The 19339-nt window shown below is 39.0% G+C and overlaps 1 protein-coding gene across 5 annotated transcripts in view; it reads right to left on the bottom strand.

Moving 5' to 3' along the window:
* The window catches only part of ARHGAP40 (Rho GTPase activating protein 40), a 120113-nt gene that overhangs the window by 34855 nt on the left and 65919 nt on the right, over window positions 1-19339 (bottom strand). For all 5 annotated transcript variants that reach the window (XM_069063552.1, XM_069063553.1, XM_069063550.1 and 2 more), the window contains exon 3: window positions 878-1098. In XM_069063552.1, the coding sequence (XP_068919653.1) occupies window positions 878-1098 (221 nt within the window). The remainder of the gene's footprint in view (window positions 1-877; window positions 1099-19339) is intronic.

Here is a 19339-nt window from a genome sequence, read left to right as displayed (position 1 = left end):
GTCCCGATGGGCTCTAACTCTAAATCTATGATCCTAAAATCATTGTTAAATAAACCCCTGGTGATCAGAAGCAAGGATTCTGACTTTTGTCACAGGAGGAGACTTCTTGCTCTAAGAAGGGGGTACAGAGGTTATCTAGTCTGACCCCCTCATTACAAAGAGGGGTAAACTGAGGCCCAGGAAATTTAAGTGACTTATCTAAGGTAGTTTTTGTTTTTTGGTCATGTCTGATTCTTTGTGGCTCCATTTTTGGGGGTTTTCTTGGCAAAGATAGTGGGGTGGTTTGACATTTCCTTCTCCAGCTCATTTTTACAGATAAAGAAAGGTGAACAGGGTTAAATGACTTACCCAGGGTCACACAACCAGTAAGTATCTGAGGCTGAATTTGAACTCAGGAAGATCAGTCTTCCTGATTCTAATCCCAGTGCTCTAGCCACTGTGCCCCCTAGCCGCCCATGTCGAAGGAAGTAAGGTAGTTTAGAGAAAAATTCTGTACCAAGGTCCTCTAATTCCATATGCAACCACCCTTTCTATGACACTACACAGTAGTCCTAGAAACTAGTATAATATACATAGTAGGTGCTTAATAAATGTTTGTTGAATTAAATTGAATTTGCCTTAGAGATTTGATATTCCTTCTCTTACCAAGGCAAATACATCACCTGTTCAGTTAAAAATCTGACCTCCTACTGTATTTCTTTTGCATGTATGAGTTTAATAGTTTAATAACCCAGAGTGTCAAGGGTTAATTTTGTTTGTGGAAGATTAATTATTTGAGAGAAAGCTGCTACTGTTAGTAGAAGTGCTAAGAATGGGGCAAGAGGGAGAGGGGATTGAAAAGAGGACCAAAGATCAGAAAAGACAAGTTTTAACTGACCCCAGAATCAAAGGTGCCAAAGATGTCTCTGACGTCCCGCACTGGTGGCTTGTTTTTCTTACGGATTGAACGCGTGTATGTGTCTAGCCTCCGTTGCACAGCAGCCGCCTGGGTCTTTGTAAGCGTGGACAGGAGCACTCTGTTATCACTGTCTGGCGCAGAGGCCCCAATGAGGTCGGCCAAGCCTGTGTCCTGAAGCCACTGGGCTTCTGCCTCACCCTCTGTCAACAAATGGGAAGCATTGGATGCAGTAAACACATTACCATGATTCCAGAGACAAGAGGGACAGCAAAGCAGATAGGGTCATAGTCACACAGATAATACCAAACAAATAGACAGATGTTTATGGTAATGAGTTCCTTGTCAACCAAGGTATTTATGCTCACAATAAATAGCCACTTGTCAGGGATGTTTGGTAGAGAGGATACTTCGGGTTTGAGAGTGCCAGGTCACACAATCTTTGAAACCCCATTCAAACCTTCATTTTATAATTCTCAGAGACAGATAGTCACACTTATAGATACAATCACAAGAGCACAACTGCCATGGGTAACACTTGGCCTGAAATATACCAATTCTTGCTGAATATTTTCATCTAAGGACTAAACACAATGAACTTTTAGTATTAACCAAGGACCTCCTGTGTATCCCAGAACATCTAGCACAGTAGTTAACATGCCTTAGTGTCTTCCTGTGTATGAATGAAGTGGCTGGATTAGCATTTCAGAAATATTTAACACTAGTAAATATTTTACTTATTTAGATAGATGGGCTCAACACATTATTAATGAAAGTTATGCTTTATACCAAGCATAACATACCACAACTGCCAGAGTTATAAAGGACCTTAAGAGGTCACTGACCCCTGACTAAAGATAAATGAATATCTAAACAATCCAGGATGAATGGAGCGTTTTCTTTTCCTGCAAGGTCAGAGGTGCCACAACCATCCTTAGTCACTCCTTCAAGGATTTTATCCTCATGCTGACCAATATGCTTTCCTTTGTGTCTAATCACCATTTCTCCTTATGCTCTAGCTTAAACCCATTTTCATGTTATTCAATAGTCTCTAAAAATTAGAAGTTAGTGCTGCACCATGTAAACTACCAATAGATTACTCACAGAACTAGGCAAAATAATAATAAAGTTAATAGAGATGAACCAGAGAATGTAAAATTAATAGTCCAGATCTTAAATTACATTATAAAGCTGTAATGATTAAAACTATTTCATACTGTTTTAAAAATAGAAGAATAATTCAAGGCAACTGACTAGATTAGCAAGTCTGAGAAGCAAACAAACATGGGGGCTCAGTGTTTGATAGATCCAAGAACAAACTAGTGGAGGAAGGGGACCTTATTGAAGTTCTGGGAAAACTGGAAAGCAGTTAGGCAAAAAATAGGTTTAAGCCAGCATCTTCTCCAGTTGGAGCTTATTGTGGCACCTGGTACAAGTGATTTAAATCTTAAAGTCATGTTATGAGAAGAATCATAATCAGAAAAAGAAGAGAGGAGATTATAAAAGAGAAAAAAAACAATTCCAACGATATAAAATTTTAAAGCATTTGCACAAACAAAATCAATGCTGCTAAACTAAGAAAAACTAATGAGGAAAAAAAATTATATCAAGGTTTTTGATAAAAGTCTGACCTATATAGCTTATATAGGAAATTGACATAAGTTAATAAAAGTTTTACTTTGAAAAAAAAATTTCGTGGTCAAAGGATATGAAGAGTTTTCAAAAGACAAAATACACTCTATCAATAAACATGAAAAGATGTTCCAAATCACTAAGAGAATTGCAAATCAAAGTAGCCTCTCATCAAATTGGCAAGGATGACAAAAGACACAAATACTCAGTGATTTGAATAGAATGTTGGAAGGCCTTTGTCAATACAGGCATACTATTACAGTTTGGAACTATGTAAGCATCGTTACTATGTTGTTTATACCCTATGACTCAACAGGAACTACTACTGCATATAAAGACGGTCTATAACAGAAAGGAAGATTGTATATGTATGTGTATGTGTGCAAATTTATACATATACATACACAAATGTATATACATATACACATATACATATATACATATAAACATGCACACAAGTATATTGATAACAACACTTTTCTGTAGTACCAAAAGAAAATACCTATTGATTGGGTACAGACAAAGCAAACCATTCTAAATGTATGTAATGAAATGTTACTTTGTTCTGAGGAGCACCAATTATGAGGAACTCAAAGAAACATGAAAAGGCTTGTACGAACTGAGGATCCTACCTGATCTGATAGGTCCTAACAAACTGAAAATACTTTGTGTATAGGCCTGGTCAAGAAAAGGTCATATACAGAAAGGACTAGGAGACTAATGATTGAAATAATACAATGTAAGAAAATGCATAAGAGAAAATAGCTCAGAATAAATGCAAAAATCTACACTGTTTCCAGATAACAGAAATTGAGACATACCTTCCTCTTCTTAAAAGAGAAGTGGTGGACTATGGGTACAAAATGTTTCATACTCGGTCAGACAAATATGCTGTATTAGACAATTTTGCTTAACTGTTTTTCATTGTTGTCATAAATAAGGGAAATACCAGGAGAAAAGGGGGAATCATTAGAAATGGTTATATTATTTAAAAATAGACATTACTAAAATATTTTTAAAAGGAGATTTACTAGAATTTCAAAACAGATATGGTAGTAAAATTAAAAGAATGATCACATTCTCATTTAACAAAATAGCAGAATAGATTAATATCCTCTTCAAAGGTATCACTTTAGAACCTATCCAAGAAGCACTACCCAGAGCCTTGGCATCATGGAACTTTGCCCCAACGGTAGTCACCTGGCTCTTTGAGAGGCAACAGGGAGGTATTGAGCATGTACCACATTTGGAAGTTACAGGATCATAAGCTATGGAACCAGAAAGGATTTTAGGGTTCATTTCATACAACTGCCACATTCCATATATGAAGAGAGTGAGCTTCAGAGAGGGATGGGATTTGCCATGGGTCACACAGTGAGTATCAGAATTGGGATTTGAACCCAGGTCCTCTGACTCTATCACGTTGCCTCCCCTGCATGTACCACAAGTATTTGTTAAGACAAACCGAATTCCCCTGCTCTTGTTTCAGTTTATTCACCTCCCTCCTCCACCCCAATATTTCAGGTTCTCCTCATCTGATCCTTTACTTGTCAACCCGTGTTCATTTTTAAGAAATAAACATCTTGGAACAACCCTAATGGGTATGTGTCAAGGGAAAATCGCCAGGCATTCAAAGGCCCCAGGCACCAAATATAGGAACTGATGCTATTTTGTTAAAGGTTTCAAACCAGAGCCTCCACTGACATTCTCTGATGACTCACATGGGCATAGAGGTGACCTGTACTTCTTGAAGATCATCTTAGCCAACTTAAGCTCTGATAGGTCCTACCAAACTGGAAAGACTTTGAGTATAGGCCTGGTTAAGAAAGAAGTTCATCACCAGAAAGTAGGCCACTAAGGTGAGGAACATCTCACCTGCAGCAACCCATAAAACTAACTTATTGTGGTGGGAGCTGTAATTCTCATAAGTGGTAGAGGACATTCCTGAAGTATCCTTAACGGTAAATGTTACCATACAGCATTTTTATCTGAGGCTATATTCCTTCCCAAAAGAAAGTCAGAAAGAAAGGGAAGGAAGGAAAGGAAGGGAAAGAAGAAAAGTAAAAGAAGGAAATGAATAAATAAAAGGAACAAAGGAAGAGACAGAGGGAGAGACAGAAAGAGAGAAAGAAAGTCAACAGTAAACAAGTATTTATTGAGCACTTACTATGTGTTAGGGCCTAGCACTGAATCCAGACTTTACAGAACAAATCCCCTTAATAAAAGGATTTGTTCTGCAAAACTTGAACTCAGTCAAAAGGCCGTACCCAAGGACCTAGAAGGCCATATGTGGCCTCAAGGCCACAGGTTCTCCACCCCTGTGCTAGGCACTGTGCTGAACACTGGGAATACAAATACAATCAGAAAAAAAGACAGCGTCAACTCTCAAGGCCAATTCTAAAGGGGAAAAATAACAAAAAGTGGGGGAGGGAGAAAAAAGGGAAGGAATAGTGGGGGGGGGGGATCTGGAAGGTTAGGATAGGAGCCCAGAAGAAAATGAAGATGTAGCTGACTTGGACACTTTCCTTGAAATGGATGCTCAGAGAGGAACTGACCAGAGAAAGGGTCTGCAAGGACAGGCTGGGTTATAGTGAGCTTTCCAGGTCAGGAGGCTATATAAGTAGAATGAATTTCCAGGGTGGGAAGAAGGGAGAGAAAGAAGGAAATAAGGAGGGAGGGAAGGAAGGAAGGAAAGAAAGAAGGAAGGGAAGGAAGGAAGGAAGGAAGGAAGGAAGGAAGGAAGGAAGGAAGGAAGGAAGGAAGGAAGGAAGGAAGGGAAGGAGAGAGGGAGGAAGGAAGGAGAGAGGGAAGGGAGGGAGGAAAGAAGGGAGAGGGAGAAAGGAAGGGATAGAGGGAAAGAGGAAAAGAGAGAAATAGAGAGAGAGAAGGAAAAACAAGAACAAAAAAGAGAAAGGAGAGGAGAGGAAAGGAAAGGAGAAATTACGGTGTGCTCTGTGGCTTTTTACCTTTTTCTCTCCAGCTCATCAGTTACAGGCAGGGGTGGGAGGCAGGTTCTGATAGTAAAATCTAGCTAAGGGGTCTCCAACTGAGCCTATCAAGTTCCAGGACTCTGGAATTCACTATGTTCTATGAGCAGCTCAGCTTCTTATGCAAAACAATCACAAATCTTCAAAATAAAATTGGACTTGGTCTGGATGTTGTACACACAATTTAATTAGAGATCCTGCTGGTCCATAATGAAACTTAACCTAGAAAAATCATCCTTGTTCTCAGAAAATTAGCTTTCCCTAACTGACGTCAGAGACTGCCTGTAATGACCCACTTTTCTTACAAACAGAACCTAGTGATAAACTGAAGGGCTGGGTGAAAGTCTGGTCCTTTACAGCTGCCATATCCATTTATAAACTGCAAAGCACTATATAAATGTTTATCAACATTATCATTTTCTACCCAAAGCTTCATGTGTCCAACTGCAAAACTCAATTGAACCCAAAATGTTCAATTTCTTCTCAATAAAAAGAGTTTTTATAAGTTAGAAGATCTATTGTCACGGAAGGAAGGAAGGAAGGAAGGAAGGAAAGAAAGAAGGAAGGAAGGAAGGGAGAGAGGGAAAGAGATTTAGCTGAATGGCAAACTAAAATGGGAAAAAATATTCCATATATTTGGTCCTTTAAAAAGAGCAGTTGTTCTGTGATAGAGGCTGCACCCATTTGAGCTCAGTTATCTAAAAGGCCATTTGTCCCTTCATGGACTCCCTATATTGTGGGTAAAATTTCCTCCTCCCCACATGTTCAGGAGCCATTTTAAAACCTGGCAAAACATGTAAGTGCCAATTGGAGCCCATGGGGTTTCTCCAGAGACTCCCCAGCATTATGAGGCATTTTGGTCACTAGAAAACAAAGAATGAGGAGATATAGTCCCCACCAGTCCCCTCCACAGCTTACCCAGCGGGCAGCTGGTAACAGCTCTACCACAGAAACAGTGACATTTATATAGAAATGCAAATTGCTTTGTCTTCTGGTCTCCCAGTTTCACCCAGTAACTAACAATCTAGAGACGGCCCAATGTGGCAAAAAGAAATCTGGATGTGGAATTGGACACCTTGTTTTCCAGGTTTAGCTCTACCCTTACTTCCTGCATGACCTAAAACAAATTACTTAATTTCTCTAGGCCTCAGTTTTCTCATGTGTAAAAATAAAGGAGTTGGGGGTGGCTAGGTGACACAGTGAATAGAGCACTGGCCCTGGAGTCAGGAGGACCTGAGTTCAAATCTGGCCTCAGACACTTAATACTTACTAGTCATGTGACCTTGGGCAAGTCACTTAACCCCAACTGCCCTGCTTTCCCCCCTCCAAAAATCAAAAAAATAAAAATAAAAAATAAAAAAAATAAAGGGGTTGGATTGATTACATGGCCTTTCAGTTACCTTCCAGATTAAAATCTCTAATCCTATAATCCAATGAATTTGGACTGTATGTTACTTGTTATTTCCCTTAATTAGCAAGCATTTCTAAAGCACCTACTATGTGCTTTGGGATGCTAGGTGCTGGGAATACAATGACAAAAAAAATTTTAAAGCTCCTGCCCTCGAGGAGGCTCACATTCTATTAAGGAAAAAAAATGGATACACAGATAAGAAAATCCAAATTATATACAAAGAAAATAAAGACTAATACTGGATAGAGGAAAGCACTAACAGATGGGGAATTAGGAAGTCTTATGCAGGAAGTGGCACATAAACTGAGTTTTGAAAGAAGCTAAGGGGGCGGCCAGGTGGCGCAGTGAGTAAGAGCGCCAGCTCCAGCGTTGGAGACCTGGGATCAGTTCCGGCCTCAGATACTCAGCACCCACACAAAAATAACTGGCCGTGTAACCTTGAGCAAGTTACTTAACCCCAATTGCCTTTAAAAAAAAGGAGCTAGGGATTCTAAGAAGCAGGAATGCATTCTAGGCAGGAGAGCCTGAGCAGAGAAATGAAGACAGGAGACAGAAGGCCCTGTATAGGTAACAGCAAGTGGAAGAGTTTGGCTGAAATAAAGTGCATGAAGACAAGCAATATGTAATAAGCCTAGAAGATAACTGGGGGAGGAGGGATTGGAGACAGATTGTAGAGGGCTTTGTAAAGGGTTGAAAACCCCTTTTTCTGTTTTGTCTGGAGCCCTTCCTATGGAGCTGAGCCTGCACCCAGGGCTCTTTCAGTGGCTCCATCACTGGACTGTTTGTGATAAACACATTTGCCCTGGCTGTTTGCTAAAGCACAAATGTAAACAGAAACTTGTGGTTGGTCTCTTGGTCCCTATTATAGGGAAGTTGACAGGGGTGGGGGTGGTGGGAAGGAGACAAACCTAACAGGACTGGCCACTGAGCAGGAAAAGCTGCTTAACTCAATAGACTTTAAAAGGAGAGACACCTCCATTGATCATTCTTTCTTCCCATTTGTCAAACATCTTGGGACTCTTCAAGCCCTCCCTCAGATTTCCAGCAAGGGGAGTGAGAAAGGGAATCTCCCACCTCTCCCACCCCGGCAAGTTATGGAAGCTCCATGCCCATGACAATGATTATCTGATGACCTGGATAAACCTGAGACTGGACCTCAAGTCTTTGGCTGTCTCTTCTTGGTGTTTCTTTCCCTGAGACAGGTGACCAAACAGCAATCCTGAGATGGGTGGTTCCAGCCTTGATAACAACTTTGTGAGTTCAATAGGTCAGGAGCTATCCTACTCATGAGAGTATGATGGGGGGATATAGCTTACTATTACATGCTTTAATTGTCACCATACAGTTATGGGTCCTATGTGTTTTAAACATTACTTTTTTAGTGGAAGAAAGAAAAAATTGTCCTCATCTTCTTTGTACCTATGTATAAATGATCCTGTTAATTCCTTTGGGGGAGACCCTAGCCATGAGCCATTCCTAAGCTGTTAGAGATTTTCCTTAGGGCTCCAGGATGGGATATAATGAGCCAAAGAGTATGAGAAAAACTTGGTTTCTCTCTCTTTGCCATTAGGCTCCTTCAGGACTGAACTTAGGCTTGAATGATCTGAGAGCTCTGGTGTAAGAAAATTCTCCCACCCTCAAATGATGGATTTATAGCTTTTTATGCCAGACAGAGGAGTATGTTTGTTATCTTAAGGGCCATAGGGAGCCACTGAATCTTCTTGAGTGAAATAATAAGATTGATTGTCTTTTTTTAATTGATCCTTTTTACAATTAATTGATTTTCATCCTGTAACTGCCAAAGTCATGATTCTTTGTCCCTGGACTTAATTAAGCAATTTAAAAAGCCCTTAGTGAGTTAAGTTTAGAAATCCAATTCTGTTCATCATTCTTCTATTGTTGTGTTAAGGAAATCTGTTACCCTTAAAGGACGTGTGGACATCAAGGGGTCTGGTCTAGTATCTTTACACCACCAAGCTATCCTTCATGAATGTCTAGTTTGTTGCCTAAAGAAGTCTAGTTTGCTATCTCTGTCCTTGCAGATGCAGTTGGACTTAGAGGGAAAGAGGGGGGTTGTTGTTAGCTTTCATTCTGAATTTCCACCCAATCATATTTCCTTTCATGTGATGCTAGTCTTCCTATTTTCTATACTCCCCAAAACCATAAAAGAGAGCTGTCCCCCTCATTTGGGGTCTTAGCTTTGGGAGGGAAGCTGAAGTCCTATTTATTGGTAAATTTGCACTTTACTAATAAATTGATTTTGCTCAGAACTCTGTGCCTCAATCTACCTTAATTTTATCTGTTACATCAGCAAGGGAATAGATTATGTCCTAATGTTCCTGAAAGTCCCAGATAAAGGAAACTAGAAAGAATGTTGAGCACCTCTTAAGTTCTATTCTGCAAAAACTGCCTCTAAAGCTGAAACTACCAAAAGTGTAGTGTGTTGGTGTCAGACACAAATTTACTTGGGAGAGAGGGAAAAGGGAGGAATGACATAAACAATCACAAGGGCAGGGTAAAAAGAGCCAAAAGCACAGTCCCACTCCTTACGGAAGTTCATATCCCCATCTCCCCATGCTGATCTCTGCTGGTTACAACCAACAAGACCTAGAAGGAAATGTTTCATCTAATTCAGATTTGGGAAGGGTGAGATGAGAGGCAGGACAAAAAGGCAAAAGAGGCAGAAAAGAATCTATTTCTTTGGGTCTGTGTACTGTTTGGGGACTGTTTGGGAAAGAGGGTAAGAAGAATATCCAGAGTTATTTGACATGTTTAAAGAATTGGGCTAAGTATTGACAAACAGAGAAATCTTTTAGACAAGGACTTGTTATACCACATAAGTAAGAATGCTATCTCTTATCAGGCTGGTTAATTAGAAGAATTCCAGACACACTGGATCTTGATTTCTTTTTTTTTTTTTAAAGCAATCGGGGTTAAGTAACTTGCTCAAGGTTACACGGCCAGTTATTTCTGGGTGTGGTGCTAAATATCAGAGCCTGGATTAGATCCCAGGTCATCCCAACACTGGGGCCCGGTGCTCTTACTTGCTGAGCCACCTGGCCTCCCCTTGGATTTTGATTTCAATATAATACTTGTCAAGTTCACCACAGTATATTTGCAAGGGTGCTGGCTTTGGAGGCAGAGGACCTGAGTTTGAATCCTGGTTCTGCTATTTGCTATGTGTATGCCACTCTGGGCCTTGGTTTTCACATCTGTAAAATGAGGAGTTATTCGTAAGGCAAAAGAGCTTGGGTTACAACCAAGGATCACCTATCCAGAGAAACTGAACATACTCTTCCAGGCAAGGAGATGGTCATTCAACAATATAACAGATTTCTAGACCTTCCTAATGAAAAACACAGAGCTCAATGGAAAATTCAGCCCCCAATTACTAGACACAAGAGAGACATAGAAAGGTAAATAAGGAAAACACACACACACACACACATACACACACCCTGTTATTTAATAAGAGTAAACTATTTATAGACAAATAGAAGGTATGGGTATAAGTTACACAAAATGATGATAAAAAACTTATTAAGGGACTGCAAGGGAAGAAGAGGAAAGAATGAAGCAGAAAAGGGTGAATTATGCCACACAAAGAGGCATAAAAACAATATAGTAGAAGGAAAGAAGGGAGGGAGATGAGCATTATATGAGCTTTTCCCTCATTGGTTCTGGTGCAAGAAGGGAATAACACAACCAGTTAAGTATAAGACTCTATTGAGAAGACACATAAAACATATCATAATAGAGGGAAAGAGGGAAGGGAGAGGAGCATTACATGAGATCTGTTCTTGTCAATTTTGGTTCGAGGAAGAAATAACATACTACATTAAGTATAAAAATCTATCATATGCTACAGGAAGTAGGAGGGGGGAAGGGCTACAAAACAGGGGGGGTTAGAAGGGAGGGAAGAAGTAAGGGGGAAGGGGAGGAAAAGGGAGGGGAGCTGATAAGAAGGGAATACTGAGGGAGACAGTGGTCAAAAGGAAAACTCTTAAGGAGGGGAAGGGAGAAGGGGAGAAAAATAAAAGCATAAACAGGGGAAGGAATAGGATGGAGGGACAGATAGTAATCATAACTGTGAACATGAATGGGATGAACTCTCCTATAAAACAGAGGCAGATAGGAGAACGGATTAAAAACCATAATCCTACAATATGCTGTTTACAAGAAACACACCTGAAATAGGGGGATACACACAGGATAAAGGTAAAAGGCTGGAGTAAAATATATCATGCCTCAACTAAAGTAAGAAAAAGCAGGGGTAGCAGTCCTTATCTCAAATAAAGCAAGAGCAAAAATAGATCTAATTAAAAGAGATAAGGGGGGCGGCCAGGTAGTACATTGAGTAAGAGCACCGGCTCCAGTGTCGGGATGACCTGGGGATCGAATCTGGGCTCAGACACTTAGCACCCACCCAGAAACAGCTGGCTGTGTAACCTTGAGCAAGTCACTTAACCCCAATTGCTTAGGGGGCAGCCAGGTGACTCAGCAAGTAAGAGCACAGGCTCCAGTGTCAGGATGACCTGGGATCAAATCTGGGCTCAGATACTTAGCACCACACCCAGAAATAACTGGCTGTGTAACCTTGAGCAAGTTACTTAACCCCAATTGCTTTTAAAAAAAAAAGAGAGAGAGATAAGGAAGGAAACTATATCCTGCTAAAAGGAACCATCAAAAATGAAGCTATATCATTACTTAATATATATGCACTAAGTGGTATAGCATCCAAATTCCTAGAGGAGAAGTTAAGGGAATTAGAGGAAGAAATAGATAGCAAAACTATACTAGTGGGGGATCTTAATCTCCCCCTCTCTGAACTTGATAAATCTGACCTCAAAATAAAGAAGAAAGAAGTTAAGGAGATGAATAGAATTTTAGAGAGGCTAGATATGATAGACCTCTGGAGAAAATCAAATGGGGATAAAAAGGAATATACCTTCTTCTCAGCGGTATATGGCACATACACAAAAATAGACCATGTACTAGGGCATAAAAACCTCACAATTCAGTGCAGAAAGGCAGACATATTAAAGGCATCATTCTCAGATCATGATGCAATAAAAATCATATGCAATAAAGTGCCATGGAAAGACAGACTAAAAACTAATTGGAAACTAAACAATTTGATCCTAAAGAATGAGTGGGTCAAACAAGACATCATAGAAACAATCAGTAATTTCATTCAAGAGAATGAAAATAATGAGACAACACACCAAAATTTGTGGGATGCAGCAAAGGAGGTTCTTAGGAGAAGTTTTATATCCCTGAGTGCATACATGAATAAATTAGAGAAAAGGGAGGTCAATGAATTGGGCATGAAACTGAAAAAACTAGAAAAAGAACAAATTGAAAATCCCCAACTAAATACTAAATTAGAAATAATGAAAACCAAAGGAGAGATTAATAAAATTGAAATTAAGAAAACTATTGAATTAATAAATAAAACTAAGAGCTGGTTTTATTGAAAAAAAAAACAATAAAATTGATAGACCCTTAGTCAATATGATAAAAAAAAAAAAGAAAAAAGAAAACCAAATTGAGAGTATCAAAAATGAAAATGGTGAATCTACCTCCAATGAAGAGGAAATTAAAACAAATAATTAGGAATTATTTTGCCCAATTGTATGCACATAAATTTGACAATTTTAGTGAAATGGATGAATATTTACAAAAATATAAGTTGCCCAGATTAACTGAAGAGGAAGTAAATTACTTAAATAACCCCATCTCAGAAAAAGAAATTGAACAAGCCATCAGTGAACTTCCTAGGAAAAAAATCTCCAGGGCCAGACGGGTTTACTAGCTAATTCTATCAAACATATCAAACAAGAATAACTGACTCCAATACTCTACAAACTGTTTGGGAAAATTCATGAAGAAGGAGGCCTACCAAATTCTTTTTATGACACAAATATGGTACTGATACCTTAATCAGGAAGAGATAAAATGGAGAAAGAAAATTATAGACCAATTTCCCTCATGAATATAGACACAAAAATCTTAAATAAAATATTAGCAAAAACACTACAGCAACTTATTACAAGAATAATACCCTTTTTTCAGGAAGGATTTAGTCTAGGAATGCAAGGATGATTTAATATTAGAAAAATCTTCAGTATAATTGATCATATCAACAATAAAACTAGCAGAAACCACATGATTATCTCAATAGATGCAGAAAAGGCTTTTGACAAAGTACAACATCCATTCCTTATTAAAAACATTAGAGGGGTGGCCAGGTGGCTCAGCAAGTAAGAGCACCGGCCCCAGTGTTGGAATGACCTGGGGATCAAATCCGGGCTCAGATACATAGCACCACACCCAGAAATAGCTGGCTGTGTAACCTTGAGCAAGTTACTTAACCCCAATTGCTTTAAAAAAAACACACACTAGAAAATATAGGAATAAATGGAGCCTTCCTTAAAATAATAGGTAGCATCTATTTAAAGCCATTAGCAAGTATTATATGTAATGGGGATAAGCTAGAAGCATTTCCAATAAGATCAGGGGTGAAACAAGGGTTCCACTATTACTCCTCTTATTCAAACTGGTACTAGAAATGTTAGCAGAAGCAATTAGAGGAGAAAAAGAAATCAAAGGAATCAAATTAGGCAAAGAGACCAAGTTATCACTCTTTGTGGATGATATGATGATATACTTAGAGAATCCTAGAGAATCAAGTAAAAAAACTACTTGACACAATAAATAAATTTGGCAAAATTGCAGGATATAAAATAAACCCACATAAATCCTTGGCATTCCTGTATATTTCTAATGAAATCCAACAGCAAGAGATAGAAAGGGAAACACCATTTAAAGTTATTGTAGAGGGAGTAAAGATGGTGGAGTAGAAGCAGGACCTCCCCACTGCTCTGGCTTCCACCTTCCCCAATCCATGTAAAAAGGGGATTCTGAACAAACTTTGGAGCTGCGGAACCCACAAAATGACACAGAAAACCTAACCTCCCGCTGAGGACAGGCTGGCAGGCCAGCAGGAATTGGCCAGCGCACTGCTCTGGGAGCTGAGCCCAGGCCTGTGTGAGCCGGAGGTTTTAGCCCCAGGGTGGGTCTGACCAGTCTCTGGCTGGAGGGACTCCAGATCACCAGCAGCTGTGGCTGTCTCCAGAATTATCAACACATAGACACGAAGGATAAAATGAGAGGTCAGTGCAGTCTGGACTTTGGAACCCAGTAAGTGGGAGTGCATTGGCTTTTGCCCCCAGGGCGAGAAGCCGCTGAGATATCCAGTACAGCCAGCCAGCACCACATGGCAGCTTCAGTTAGGGGGACCAAGTCACCAGTCTGAGGGGTAATTGCTCTCGCTTTAACCTGCTTGGATCTGGATTGCGGTCTAAGGTGGAAGTCCTGGGGTGTGTGACCAGCTTGCCAGGGTGTGTGGAGGCTTCCAAGAGGGCACCCAACTAATACCTCCAGCAGCTGAGAAAACCCCAGCACTTGGGACAAAAGCTCCCCTGTCTGGTGGCAGAGCCCTACTGTGGCAAAAAGCCCAGGGGTCAAGTGACTGAGGGGCGACATGACCAGGTAAAGGAAACAAAGCAGACAGAAGATTCCAACATTAGACTCCTATTTTGGGGACAAAAAGGAGAAAAGCATGGAACAGGAGGAAGACAGTGAAGTCAGAATTGCTGCACTAAAAGCTTCAAAGGAAAATATGAGCTGGTTACAGGCCATAGAGGACCTTAAGAAGCAGATAAGAGAAGTAGAGGAAAAATTGGGAAAAGAAATGAGAACGATGCAAGAAAATTAAGAAATGAGAGTCAACAACCTGACTGAGGAAAATTACACCTTAAAAAACTGACTAACTCAAATGGCAAAAGAGTCTCAAAAAGGCAATGAAGAGAAGAAAGCCTTAAAAAGCCGAATTTGCCAGATGGAAAAAGAATCTCAAAAGCTCACTGAGGAGAATCATTGCTTCAGAATTAGATTGGAGCAAATGGAAGCTAATGACTTTATGAGAAATCAAGATGCTGTTAAACAGATCCAAACAAATGAAAGAATAGAAGGCAATGTGAAATATCTCATGGGAAAAACCACTGACCTGGAAAATAGATCCAGGAGAGATAATTTAAAAATTATTGGACTACCTGAAAGTTATGATCAAAGTAAGAACCTAGAAATCATCCTCCAGGAAGTTCTCAAGGAAAACTGCCCTGATGTTTTAGAACCAGAGGGAAAAATAGAGGTTGAAAGAATCTACTGATCATCTCCTAAAAAAGATCCCAAAAAGAAAACTCCTAGGAATATTATAGCCAGGTTCCAGAACTCCCAGATTAAGGAGAGAATATTACAAGCAGTCAGTAAGAAACAATTTGAATATTGTGGAAATACAATCAGGATAACCCAGGATCTGACAGCTTCTACACTGAGAGATCGAAGGACTTGGAATATGATATTCTGGAGGTCAAAGGAGATGGAATTAAAACCAAGAATCACCTACCCAGCAAAACTGAGTATCATGTTTCAGGGGAAAATATGGTCATTCAGTGGAATAGAGGACTTTCAAGCATTCTTGCTGAAAAAACCAGAGTTGAATAGAAAATTTGACATTCAGACACAAGAAGCAAGAGAAGCATGAGAAGGTAAACAGGGAAAAGAATTCATAAAGAACTTATCAAAGTTGAACTATTAACATTCCTACATAGAAAAACAATAATTGTAACTGATGAAACTTTTCTCAGTATGAAAATAGTTGAAGAGAATATATATATATATATATATATATATATATATATATATATATGTCTACAAATGAGGGTATATGGGCATATGAATACATATGTGAATATGTGTATATGTGTTTACAGGTATACATAGATATCTAGAGGGCACAGGAAAAATTTCATAGGAAGGGATGAAAGGTGAAATTAAGAGGTGAGAGAGGAATATAATGAGAGGAGATGGGGAGAGACAGAATGGGGTAAACTATCTCATACAGAAGAGGCAAGGGAAAATGGTTACAATGGAGGGGAAGAATAGGAAGGCAAAAGGGAATGGATCAACCTAATTCTCATTGAATTTGGCTTGGGGAGGGAATGAAATACACACTAAATAGGGTATCTCACCCTACAGGAGAGTAGGAGGGAAGGGGATGAGAGGGGGGATGATGGAAGGGAGGGCAGGCTGGGAGGGAGGGAAGTTGGAAGCACCAACTTTTGAAAAAGGATGGGATCAAAGAAGAGAATAGAACAAGTGGGAGGTGGGATAGGAGGGAGGGAAATATAGTCAGTCTTTTACAATATATCTACTATGTTAATGTTTTGCATTAGCTACACATGTACAACCTATACTGAACTGCTTATCTTCCCAGTAAGGGTAGGTGACAAGGAAGGAAGGGAATGAATCTGGAATCAAAGTTTTAAAATCAAATGTTTAAAATATATATATATATTATTATTATTAATACTATTTTACATGTAATTGGGAAATAAGATATAAAGGTACTGGGGCATAGAGATCCACCATGCTCTACTGGAAAAGTCGAAAGGGGTATGGGAGAAAATATGGGAGAGAACAGATTGGAGGAGGGGATATCCTGTGGGACTGCTATTTTGGGGCAGTGGGGAGGGTAAAAACGGGGAGAAAAATTGTAACTCAAAATCTGGCAGAAATGAATGATGTAAATCAGAAGTTAATAAACAAAAAATAAATAAATAAATTTACTGTAGACATTATAAAATTTTGGGGAATCTACCTGCCAAAACAAACCCAGGACCTATATGAACACTACAAAACACTTTTCACACAAATAAAGTCAGATCTAACTAGTTGGAAAAACATCAATTGCTCATGGCTAGGTTGAGCTAATATAATAAAAATGACAATTTTACCTAAATTAAATTACATATTTAGTGCCATACCAATCAATTTACCCAAAAATTACTTTATAGAACTAGAAAAAATAGTAACAAAATTCATTTGAAAGAACAAAAAATCCAGAATATCAGGGGAATTAATGAAAAGAAATGCTAGGGAAGGTGGCCTAGCTATACCAGATTTTAATCTGTATTAAAAAGTAGCAGTCATCAAAACTACTTGGTATTGGCTGAGGAATGGAGCAGTGGATCAATGAAATAGATTAGGTACATGAGACTCAGCAGTCAATGACTATAATAATCTACTCTTTGATAAACCCAAAGACCCCAGTTTTGGGGATAAGAACTTACTATTTGACAAAAACTGCTGGGAAAACTGGAATATAGTATGGCAGAAACTGGTCATAGACCATTATCTAACACTGTATACCAAAATTAAGTCTAAATGGGTGCCTGATCTCGGTATAAAGGATGATACTGTAAGCAATCTGGGAAATCAAGGAATAGTTTACCTATCAGATTTATGGAGAGGGGAAGACCTCATGACCAAACAAGACCTAGAGAGCATTATAAAATGCAAAATGGATAATTTTGATTACATGAAATTGAAAAGCTTCTGTACAAAGCCAATGTAACCAAGATTAAGAGGGAAGTGGAAAATTGGGAAAGAATTTTTACAACCAATGTCTCTGACAAAGGCCTCATTTCTAAAATATACAGAGAATTGAGTCAAATCTATAAGAATACAAGTCATTTCCCAATTGATAAATGGTCAAAGGATATGAACAGGCAGTTTTCAGAGGAAGAAATTAAAGATATCTATAAGCATATGAAAAAATGCTCTAAATCACTATTGATTAGAAAAATGCAAATCAAAACAACTCTGAGGTACCACATCTCACCAGTCAGATTTTATAAGAAGACAAAACAACAAAATGACAAATGCTAAAGAGGATGTAGAAAAATTGGAACACTAATGCATTGCTGGTAGAGTTGTGAACTGATTCAACCATTGTGGAGAGCAATCTCAAACTATGCCCAAAGGGCTATAAGTAATTTCATACCCTTTGACCTAGCAATATCACTTCTAGGGTTGTATCCCAAAGAGATCATAGAAGTGGGAGGAAGACCCATACGTACAAAAATATTTATAGCAGCTCTTTTTGTGGTGGCAAAGAATTGAAAATTAAGAGGATGCCCATCAATTGGGGAATGGCTAAACAAGTTGCGGTATATGAATGTGATGGAATACTACTGTGCCATAAGAAATGAGGAGCAGATGGACTTCATATTTACCTGGAGAGGCTTATACAAACTGATGCTGATTGAGAAGAGCAGAACTAGGAGAAATTTGTACACAATTACAGACACAACGAATGTGTGATGACCAACTTTGATAGACTGGACTCTTCTCAGCAATGCAGAGATATAAGTCAACTCCAAAAGACTCATGATGGAGAGAGATATCTACATTCAGAGAAAGAACTAGAAAGAACAGAGTTTGAATGCAGATTGAAGCAAACTACCTGCTGTCTTTCTTTTTCTTGTTTGGTTTTGTTTCCTCTTTCCCATTGTTCATTCCATCTGATACAATTCTTCTGTATAACCAGACTAATGTCCAATGTGAAAGTATTTGCAGATCCTATACTTGATTGTATGCCGCCATGGCAGGGGTGGGGGGGAGGGCAGTGAAGAAAATTTGAAACTCAAAGAATTGTGATACTGAATCTTGTAAACTAAAAGTAAATGAACAAATTAATAAAGACCAAAAAATTTTTCAAAAATAAAATAAAATGAGGGGTTATATCTAGAGGAAAGAAAGGGGAATCTCAACCCAACAGAATGGAGAGGGTCCAAATGACAATACCCCCATGGGGGATGAGATGTGTATATGTAAGTATGAATATATAACACACACACCTGGGATGGGAGATAGGAATTTCATGATGAGTTTACTCTCTGAGGAGTTGATGCATTGGGAGACTACTTTCTCTGAGATGATCTTTATCCTTTAAAGTTCCTTCTAGTTCCACATCTTAGGATCCTATAAAGTCTCTCATAATATCCTTATAGCAAAATGGAGAAATAGGAGCTTAATGACTGTATGATTAGGTAGCTTCACAGCTGGTTGGTGAATGATTGCATATACCAGGAGTGATGTCTCCAATGAAGTACCTCTGGGTTCTGCCATTTACCCTACCTGTCTCTTCAACCCTTTTATTAATGACTTGAAGGTAAAGGAGACATAGTTCTGAAGTTTGCAAACAGCCCACAGCCAGGCAGAATCTACCCTGCAAAAATCGCTTTCTTTCTTCCTTCTAAGCATAATCCAGTTGCTACCTCTTATACAAGACCTTCACTGATGCCCCTCCTATCAACTATGATGGACGGATCAATCTCTCTCTTTCTGTATTTGTATATGCTTTGTATTTACTTACTTAGATAACTACAAGGAGGCATGCACACACCACATATACAAAAACCACACACATTAAACACAGACGCCACACACAGACATATATCACAACACATCACACATATGTAACCATACGCACAATATACACCACAT

The sequence above is a fragment of the Petaurus breviceps genome, unplaced genomic scaffold (genome assembly GCF_028583685.1).
Source record: "Petaurus breviceps papuanus isolate PSGF00001 unplaced genomic scaffold, PetGlider_PUasm1.0 90591, whole genome shotgun sequence".
Lineage (NCBI taxonomy): Eukaryota > Metazoa > Chordata > Mammalia > Diprotodontia > Petauridae > Petaurus > Petaurus breviceps.
The sequence above is the reverse complement of the archived record's forward strand: the minus strand, read 5'-3'. Positions and strand labels throughout refer to the sequence as shown.